Source organism: Aythya fuligula, chromosome 26 (assembly GCF_009819795.1).
Source record: "Aythya fuligula isolate bAytFul2 chromosome 26, bAytFul2.pri, whole genome shotgun sequence".
Lineage (NCBI taxonomy): Eukaryota > Metazoa > Chordata > Aves > Anseriformes > Anatidae > Aythya > Aythya fuligula.
The window spans coordinates 304,791-314,453 of NC_045584.1; the positions used below are offsets into that span (position 1 = coordinate 304,791).

Genomic DNA, 9,663 nt, shown 5'->3' on the forward strand with positions numbered 1-9,663 from the left:
GCAGTGCTGCTGTTCTTGCTGGGATCCTGGCGGAGTCCGCACAGGCTCCTGGTGTCCTGGCCTCGTGGTGGGAGGCCTTGCTGCCTGGAGGCGCAGTAACCCAGAGCTAGGGCCCTGCGTGAGCTGTGCGTCTGGACGGAGAGTGGGGAGGGAGAGGATTCTGGTCTGAAGACTGTGGCATCTTCTCGATGGCTGAATTTTTTTTGCTTGTAGAGGGTGAATTCTTGCTTTGCACTAACACTTTGCACTAATACCTCTTCAACTCGTAGCTGGTTTTATAAAGTCACCGCTGTCTCAAAAGAGACTGACTCAGGACAGCGTCGAGTTGTACTGCGAGGCGATTGGCAATCCCATCCCTGAGATCCAGTGGTGGTTTGAGGGGAACGAGCCAAACGAGACCTATGCTCAGCTTTGGGATGGTGCACGGCAGGACCGTGTCAAAATCAACGCCACCTACAACCTGCACTCCACCAGCACCATCTACATCGCCAACCTCACGGGCGACGACTCGGGCACGTACGAGTGCCGGGCCAGCAACGACCCTGACCGCAACCACTTGTCGAAGAGCCCCAAAGTCAAGTGGATCCGTTCACAGGCTAACGTTTTTGTCATCGAACGTGAGTGGCCGTCCTGAGGCCTTGGCACTTGCTCGGACACTAGTGTCTTGAGTCTCCCGCCATGCTCACCCCTGCACCCGTGTCCTGTGACTCCCCAGAGCCCCCTCACCTTCCCACCCTGGCCGTAGAACTGAGAGACTTTCCCCTTGTGTCGTCTCCCTCACCGCCTCTGACCTGACACAAAATGGCCCTCAAAAAGGGTTGTGACTTCCCAACCAAAACGCCATTCAGCAACTCCGTGCCTTTTCCGGAGCCAAAGACCTGGAACGTGTTGCTTATTCCCGAGTGCCTCCGTGTCCCGGTGCTGGCTTGCAGAGTTCAGTCCTGGTCCTGCTGGTAGACTCTGCCCTAACCACTGACAAACCAGCCCTTCCCTACAGCTCCTGCAGCCTCTGCTTCCGTCAGCGGTCTTGCTTTAAGCTCGCTTTCCTGCTAGTGATACAAGCTGTGGGGACCAAAATCTGCTTTTAGCTTCCCGTGGTGCAACCATTTTTGAAATGGCCGTGTCTGTGTGCGACACTGAGTGTGGCGTAGCCGCGTGCGCTGGGGGCCACCGGGTGCCCTCTGCTCCCAGAGCTGGCAGCGGGACTGGAGCTAACGGGCTGCTGGCTCCTGAGTCCCAGAAACCTGGGTAGGGTGAGGGGATTTAACGTCCCACTACTGTCTCAGGAATCCTGAAGCGTGCTAGGGAGTGCAAAACTCCAGCAGAGCCTTCTTCCAGTGGAATTGGGGTAGGAGGAAAAGCAGAAGGTCTGTTAGGCCTGTGCAAAATTTCTTCCTTCCAGGTGAAGAGCCTGCGTGGAAGGGCAGGGAACGCAGTGCTACCGGGGCTGTGTAATGGCTCTGCTAATGGCAGCCGTGTGCTTCACTGCCTCCAAGTAGAAACGTCTGACTCATCTCACAATGTATAATTTACTGCTGCCTGGCACATGGAAGTCTGGGACCTTTTGGAGTCCTGGTTATGTGTGTTCTCCCAGGAATAAACCCAACTATAAAAATTTGGGCAGCATCATATGATGCATGTATTGCTTGTGTAAGGTCACCTTTGTTACCCCTCCCAAAAGAGGGCTGTGGCTGCCGTAGGTTATGTTACCTGCAGGTTCCTAAATCCACTCTGACTGTGGGAGGTGTTGACATGTAGTGAGCACTAAAGTGGCTCATAAAAGCAGGGAGCTGAGCTACTGTAACTGCCCTTCACAGTATGGCTTTTTCCACTGCTTATTGAGCACTCAGCTCTATTAGAGCTGCACCCATTGAGCAGGAGGCTCAAAGCTGTCCATAGGACATGGCAGCAATCCCGACCCTGGTGGGAGCAGCCACAGAGTCAGTGTCCTGGTACTGCTAGGTGCAGTCAGGTGCTAGCTGTCTGGCTTTCCAGTCTCCCATGCTGGTGTCACCAGTTCTGGTAGGAAACAGACCACAAAGGTAAGTGAAAAGCTCTGGTGGAGGTGAGGAGCTGCGGGTTCTGGCTATCTCAGTACAGGTTGTTGGGCAGCTGCGTGACCTTGTGAATACCAGGTGCTAACTTCAATGGGATTTTTTTTTACAAACAGGTCCAGAAATCCAAACACAGCTCACAAGCACTGCTGGCAAGTTGGTCCTCAGCTGCAACCTAACTGAGCCTCACTCTGCCATTGAGGGTCATGAATGGAAGCATGGAGACAAGATACTTCAAACAGACATGGAGTCGAGCCCTTCCACCACTTACGAGTAAGTGCCGGGTGCAAGGCCAGATAAGGATCTATACAAGGACAGTTTTTTGTTTTTTTTTTGTTTTTTTTTTTAACTGGAGGCAATCTTTCCTACCCACTGAACTCAAAGCTAAGTGCTTGCAGTCTTGCCAAAAATAAGAACTTTTGAACTTCGGAACATAAGATGAACAAAATTGTTGGTGAGACCCCATTCTTCCTACTTCTGGGAGAGGAGGGAATGAGGAGGAGGAGGGAAGGAAAGTGAAGTGCCACCAGTGTCCTCCTGGCAGGAAGAGCCCTGTGGCCCCGTGTCTCCATGCAGAATTAGGCTGGGCTGGGTTTGCTGGGTGCAGCCCAGCCCCGCGCTGTGCCTGCAGCACTGAGAGCCGCGCGGCTGCCTCGCGGAGCCCAGAGGAGCCCCCCCTGCCCCATGTGGAGCTGCAGACTCCCGTGTTCTCTGTGCATCACGCTTTTATGCACGTCTCCCTGCTACAGAGTGAGTGGGGAAGCTGCCTGCAGATTAGTCTCTGAAGCTGTTTGCAGGCTGTAGCTGAGCATGCCGGGGATCCCGGCCGTATTGTGGCGGTGCAGCGAGCCTTCCTTTCCGATTACAGTCAGGCCTGGCTGGCACTGACCCAGCAGCTGTAGAGGCATCATGTCCTTTTGTATGGCAGTGCCGACGTGCCTGTCTCCCCATAGCAACAGGGAGCTGAACAAGGATTAAAGTATTTATAACCCAGCCTCCCTCGCGTGACCTCAATTCCTTAGCTGAGTGGTTTTTGGAAGTGGGAAGCTCGGTGCACGGCAGAGCTAACAAACAGCCTGTTGTCCCAGCGCAGCCGGGGACTGAAACTTTGCCCCTTCCCCTGAGTGGCTATTACTAAGCTGCAGAATGTGATGTTTGTTGTAGTGCAGCATAATCCACTAAATCTCAGGGCAGCAGCTTCACAAAGGCAAAAATGGGAGAGCTCTCCCTACACTTGGATCAATCCAGAGTGACTCAGCCTGGGTTTTTCTGTCATTGCCATGTGTCCCAGCAGCCTTCCCTGTACAGGAAGAGTACCCTTCCTCTGAATCTGCTGTCTTAAAGCCCCTGCCCCTCTGCCATAGAGGTGAACTGCAGGGCTGGTGTTCTGCTGGAGGTGTGTGGCTGTGCTCGGGGGCTTGGTGTAGTAGGGGACGACTTCTAACAGGGCTGCAGTCTGTATGGAAGGTGGAAAAGTGTGAAGTACACCTCGAGGTGTACGTAAGTCAGCATACCTGGTGAAGACGTGTTGCTTTGTTCCTCCCCTTCTGTAGGGGCTAGCAGTCTGCTCTATTTTCCCCTCTGTAGAGGCCCTGGAGGCAAGAGTGATTCGGGTTAGGGAGTGGAAGCTGCTGCTTTGCAGGGTTTGGGATGCAGGATATCTGTGATCACTGAGGTGACAGACCCATGTCAGACTTGGTGTGTGTGAAATCCCCTCTGCCAGCCGTAATGTGTGGGGAGAGAAGGGCAGGGAGGTGTGTGGTGCTGCACAGATCTTGGTGCTGGAATGGGAGAAACGGCCTGAGGAGGAGGCTGCTGTTCAGGGGTTGTAGGGCTGTCTCTGTGGGTCTGGAGTTGCGTATTTTTGGATGGCAGTAGCTGAGCTGAATGCTTATCTGACAACCTGTTTTTTGGTAGGATCGAGGGGAAGGAGGAAGAGCACTCTGGTACCTATCAATGCATCTACAAAACAAGCCCAGAGATAAAAGGAGAAATAAATATATCAGGTAACTCTACGGGTTTGTGGCTGAGGGGGCGAGTGGGGAAGCCGTGGCCTCCTGAACGCTTTGCTTTGGTAGCAAAGCAAGCTGAAAAGCTGCTTATAGCCCTTACCTGTAGGGCTGCAGGGCTCTACTTGTGAATTATCAGGTTTGCTCTGTGAGGCATCTCAGTTACATCAAGCAATTAAGCTGTCTGCAGGGTCAGCCTGGGGGCCCTTCAGGAAATCAGCCTTCTGTTATGGGAGGGGGGCAGTACCTGGTGGTCAAACCTGTCTGAGCCTTTCTTGAAGCAGCTTGAGATGCTTCCTGCTCTGAAAATGCCAAATGTTGCACAAATGGAGAGGTTAAGACCCGCTAATACATTCCTTAAACTGAAGCTGCCTTATGAGCAACTTTGTCTGATAGTGGCTATTGGACTGCAACGAGCCTTTCTGCCTCTTCCACGGCGAGGTGTCTGACTTCCTTCTTCTCTTGCTGCAGTTGTGCCCCAAGTGGTGGCTTACAAGAAGTCTGAGCATGGGAATGAGGGGGACACGGGGGTGCTGACCTGCAAGAATCCCTCTTTTCCTCCTGTCAGCTCTTGGACCTGGTCCAGAAATGGTGTGGAGGTAGGTGCTGTGTCTGTCCTGGCTCCCCTTCTGCCCACCCTGCTTGCCAACAAGGAGGCAGAGGACCTCTTGCATCAGAACTAGTGCTTCCAGAGTAGCTTTCTCCTTAGTGCCATGGCAAGGAGGATTTCTGCAGTGGTGGACCTGTGCATATAATGTGAGCAGCTCCCCTTGTGCCAGCACTACCCTGAAGCTCTCTGTTCCTTCCTTCTAGTCCATCGTCAATGGATCTGGCCGATACATCATCAAGTCCAGCGGCAACAAGACAGAGCTACGCATTCTTAAGCTGAACATCGAGGAGGATACGGGTGACTACCACTGCATTGCCACCAACTTTTTTGGCAAGGGTGAAGCCACGGTGAACCTGCGCGTACGCAGCCGTCTGGCAGCGCTCTGGCCCTTCCTGGGCATAGTGGCAGAAGTCCTGGTCCTTGTCACCATCATCTTTATCTACGAGAAGAGGAGGAAGCCAGATGAAGTTCTTGATGGTAAGAGGCACCCGGGGTTATATCTTTCTAGGGCGAAAAAGGAGCTTGTAGGGTACAGGCAAATTGTTCTCAGAGAACTCAGACTTTGTCAGATGGGCACCACACCTCAGTGGGAGGCCTGCTTCTCAGGAATGCTTCTTGTCTAATCATCCTAGCCCACACCAGGTTACTTTGGCCTGGAAGTACTTGCATGCTTTGCCAATCCTTCAGCAAGCCGTGCTTTGGCTCCAGAGTTAGATGTAGTGCAGGTCAGCCTGACCCTTTGTCTCAGCAGCTCCTCTGCACTTTGTTCAGCTGCTTCACATGAGCATCTCCAGGACGGGTTTTTCTCTGAGAGTTAACATTCTGGAGAAAATGATGTGGGAACAGGTAGTAGAGCTTTTCTGAGCTGCAAAGTATGGGAGTGTCAGCAGTTCCGTAACAATAGGCTTAGCCTCAGCTCCTCAATCTGTTTTGGGTCTTCAAATGTACTCATCCCAGCTCTCTGGGAGTTCCTCAAAGCCTGGTGTTATCTTGAATCTGTTCTGGAAGTGTGGCTCCTCCCTTTCCTTATCAGTAGGAATCTTCATTGTGTGGACCCGGCAGCCCCTCCCTTATCTGATCCTGTTAACAATGCAGTGTGAATGCTCGGTATCCTTCCTGCTGGCTGGGTCAGTCACCTTTGCCCTTTGCTGGGGAACAGCACATCAGGTGGACCGAGTGGTGTGAAGGGAAGTGGAGGGACTAAAACTGAGTATCCCTGCCTGGCTGCAGAGCTTGAGAGATTCTACTCGAGGTGGTTTTATAAGTAAACGTGTTGCCCTCTGGCACGGCGCTCTTGGCTGGAAGGCAGATGTCTACTTAAGAATGGCTGTAGCTACATCTTTTAGCAAAAAAAAAAAAAAAAAAAAAAAAAGCTGTAGCCTGTTTGCTGAGTGTGGTTTCTGCTGATATCAGCTGAGTCCAGATCCTGCTGAGCTCTGTCCGAGTTGTGGTGGAGCCTTTGGCAGATGACGACAGGTCCTGTCATGCTGGCAGGGCTCCTCTGGCGGCTCCTCAGCCAAAGATCTTAAGCTCAGGCTCCCGAGTGCTTGTGGGTGAGGATACAGCATTGCACTTGATGCTATAACAGGACAGTGTAAAGCTGCATCTCGCTCCTCGAAAGCCTCAGGAAGGCAGTGCTGAGCCAGCTCAGAGCTGCTGAGCCGTGGGTGCGTGGCGGTGGGCTGGCTGCTCCCTGTTTCCTGGGACGGGAGGAGTCCAGCCTGTGCATGGCCTGGTATCCTTGCTGGTGTTATCTTTCCACTCTTCCCTTCTCTGCTGCTGGGTGCCACCTCAAATGGTAAGTGGAAGCTGGTTCCAGCCGTGTCCTCTCACCAGCTGTGCACAAGTCTGGGTGTCCACGGCAGCCCCGAGTTTACAGCTCGGGTCTCACCACTCAGCGCTGCCTGAGCGGAGGCCTGGGCCATGGAGGAGGTGATGGGAACCCTCTCCTGGAAAGTGGCAGATTGCAAGGAGCTGGTGAAAGGTCCCAGGGCTGGGCACTTGTTGGCGAAGGTGTTTTCTTAGCCGTGTTTCTCTGTGTAGCGAGACCGTGGCGTGCAGTGTTTGTTTTGTTTCACAAGGTGTGCAGGGAGGAAGAAGGGCTTTACGTGGATACTTAAAGCCTTGTTCCTGCAGCCTTGACTTTGTGTTCAGGTCTGGGAGCTGTTAACAGGGGTGAGAGCAGCAAGTACTTGGGTGTGCTGTCCCACCGAGTGGACTGTGGCTCCCATTTCAGCTCCGGGTGCTAGTGGGAGGACCGGCCGGGGGCACGGGCTGTGGATGTCAGCAGATGGTAGTGGTCAGCAGTGCTGCCTGAGGCTGCCCGGACACTTCCCCATGTAACTCTGCTTCTGTGGCTTCCTGGATAGTCTCAGGTGTTCCTCGTGGTTATTGAAGCACCAGACCTGACCTCTGCTGATGGGGGGGTAGGAGACCTGGTTGTGCCCGTGCAGTGCCAACAGAAGCAACTGCTTAACAGGAGCTTATGTCTAAGCTTGTGCCGTGTCTCTGCTTAGACAAGAAGCAGCTTAAAACTCATGCTGGGGGTGGTGGTATTCTAAGAAGTAGCCCCCCTGCTCCCCCCAGCCCTGGTGAGATGGGAGCCCTGTCTGTGGTGACCTGTGGTGTCCAGAGTCCCGTCACCTCGGGATGCTGGTCCCCAGTTACAGAGGTGGAAGGGAGGCAGGGATTACTTGGTACGTGTGTTTCCCTGACGCTCTTTGTTCTTTCTTTTCCTGTGCTGTCCTGAACATGAAGATGATGATGGAGGTTCTGCACCACTGTAAGTGCCTTGCTTTTCTACTTAGTCCTGTTTGTACTGGCAGGTCACATTAATCAGGAAATCTGCTTTGAATATAAAAGCGAGCTGGTACAGGAATAGCTCGTTAGCTTACAGGGGGACTTTCCCTTCCCATGTGTGTTTGTTTTTTTTTATGGCCTCTATATGAACTGCATACAACTTAGAATGGTACAGAGGTCTCTGAAACTGTTCTGGCAACTAAACTCACCTTGCTGTATCTTGAGCCTCAAGTTGGGTACAAATTGCATTACTGGGTAGGGTGGGTTTTTGTGCTTTGTATTCACTGACCCTTTTCTCCTTCTTTCCAGGAAAAGCAATGCCACAAACCACAAGGACAAGAATGTCCGCCAGAGAAATGCTAACTAAGCAGGGGCCAGGTGAGTGCTGCTCCCAGGGGCAGAGCTGCAGCTGCTGAGCCAGGTGCCTTCACCTCCTCACAGCATGAGGCTCGTACGGCTGTCTGGAGGTGCTTGTGTCTGGCTGGAACCCTGCCGGGGCTCTTTAGCAGCTTGTAAAAGCCATGTGGGCAAAAGCTCCCCTTGGCCCAGCATCATAGTGCAGTTCCTGGGAGAGGGAAGGAAGCCTTGCTGTGAAGCTCAAGCACAGGCCACGAGCAGTAAACTGCCAAAGCTGCTGGGACTGCGTGTGAGGCACACTCAGCAGGGCCTGGCCTCCTCCCAAATGGGCCAAGGGAGGCAGGAGAGTGTTGGGCTCTCCATGGTGGGGGTCTTGCAGCATGGGAGGGTCAAGACTACCTGATAGTTTGTACCCTGGATTTGAGCAAGAGATGACTCCAAGCCCACAGCTTTTGTCCGGCTTTATCAGCCCCCCACTAGCACAGCATGGCCTTACGGTACTGCTAGGTTATCTAACTGGCTTTTTTCTCTCTCACTCCAGGTGATATGTAGCTGAAGAACTCGTCTGGACATTTTTTTCTTTTCTTTGGTAAAATAGCACCATGAAATATTCTAGTGTGTCCTTGCGATTGAGTTACTTCACTTTCTAAAGGAACTTAAGTTGTAGAAACTAAAATACACGTGTTGTTTTTTTTAAAAAAGAGTTGTGGGAGGGTTTTTTCTACCTGTAAGTGTGTAAATCCCTTGTTTCTGGTAGTCTTGGTCACTGGCTGTCTGTCCTAGGTCTCTTCATGTTGGAGCAGAGCGGGTGGGTGGGAGTACAACTTCTCTTCCTCTCCTCTTGAAGAGCAGCGTGTGCTGGGGGGGCTGTGCTGAGATGCCCTCCTCGCCCCACCTCAGTGTTGGAGGCCACACGAGGAGCTGCGGAGAGCTGACCTCAGCGTGGCAGCAAAATGCACAGTTCCTTGAGGGCTGCTCCACCAGACATGGCTGGCCTGGGTTCCCAGCACGGTGTCGTGTCCTGCACGTGCGGGTTGGGAGGAAACTGCTGTAGCAGCCTTCTGGAGGTGACCTCATCCCTCAGAGCATCTTAGGAGATCCCCCCTACCCCCTGGCTCCTCCAGGGATGCTCTTGGTGGTCACACACACAAACAGACAACCAGGAGGCAGTGTTAGAGCTGGACACTGGCTGAACATGATTTGTGTTAACTTATTTAATGGGTTGTTAGTATTGCTTCTCAAGTGGCTACACTGGGGCTGGGGGCAAAGTGTGGGGTGAACGCTGGGGGTGCGGTGTGGTGGGGGGTGGTGTGACAGCATGTGTTCTTGTGCTTGGGCCATCTTGGTGTTTGTGCAACATAGGAGCCTGAGAGCAGACGAATGCTCAGTGGTGTCTAATACCTTTATTGCTGAGTAGCATTGAGCTGTTCCATCTGTTAACATACACAAATAAAGATAATTCCTCTCTCTCTTTTTTCCACCTTGGTTTGGATTCTGGTCTTTCTTTTCCCTCAGAGGTGGGCCCGTGAGTTTCCTGACCTGCTCTGACCCCTTTCTGGCTCCTCTGGCTCCTGGACACAAAGCTTTGTCCCCCGTTGTCCCACAGGCTAGTGCAGCTCTGGCTGCTCTCTCATCTCACGTGCGTACACCCTGAAAGGTGTTCAAGCCCTAACAAAGGGAGGTGAGCAGCTCTGGGGATGGGTGCTGTGTGCTGCCTCTTAAGGCAAACTCTGCCTTTCTGCTCTGGCTTCTGGGTTGTATCCCAGCTGTGCTGCAGGTTTTTGGGATCTCAGCTGCCTGGGACTTCATCCTCCGAAGAGTATCAAAGCCCACT

General features: G+C 52.9%; 1 protein-coding gene across 1 annotated transcript; it reads left to right on the top strand.

Annotated features, from left to right (window-relative positions):
• Window positions 1-241: 241 nt before the first annotated feature.
• Window positions 242-9,309, top strand: BSG (basigin (Ok blood group); the record flags this gene model as incomplete). Its single annotated transcript, XM_032203903.1, has 8 exons — window positions 242-617; window positions 2,171-2,327; window positions 3,972-4,060; window positions 4,535-4,662; window positions 4,877-5,150; window positions 7,431-7,455; window positions 7,782-7,850; window positions 8,371-9,309. Coding segments are annotated over 7 exons (1,107 nt in total), but the record flags the coding sequence as incomplete, so codon positions are not given.
• Between the last annotated feature and the right edge of the window lie 354 nt (window positions 9,310-9,663).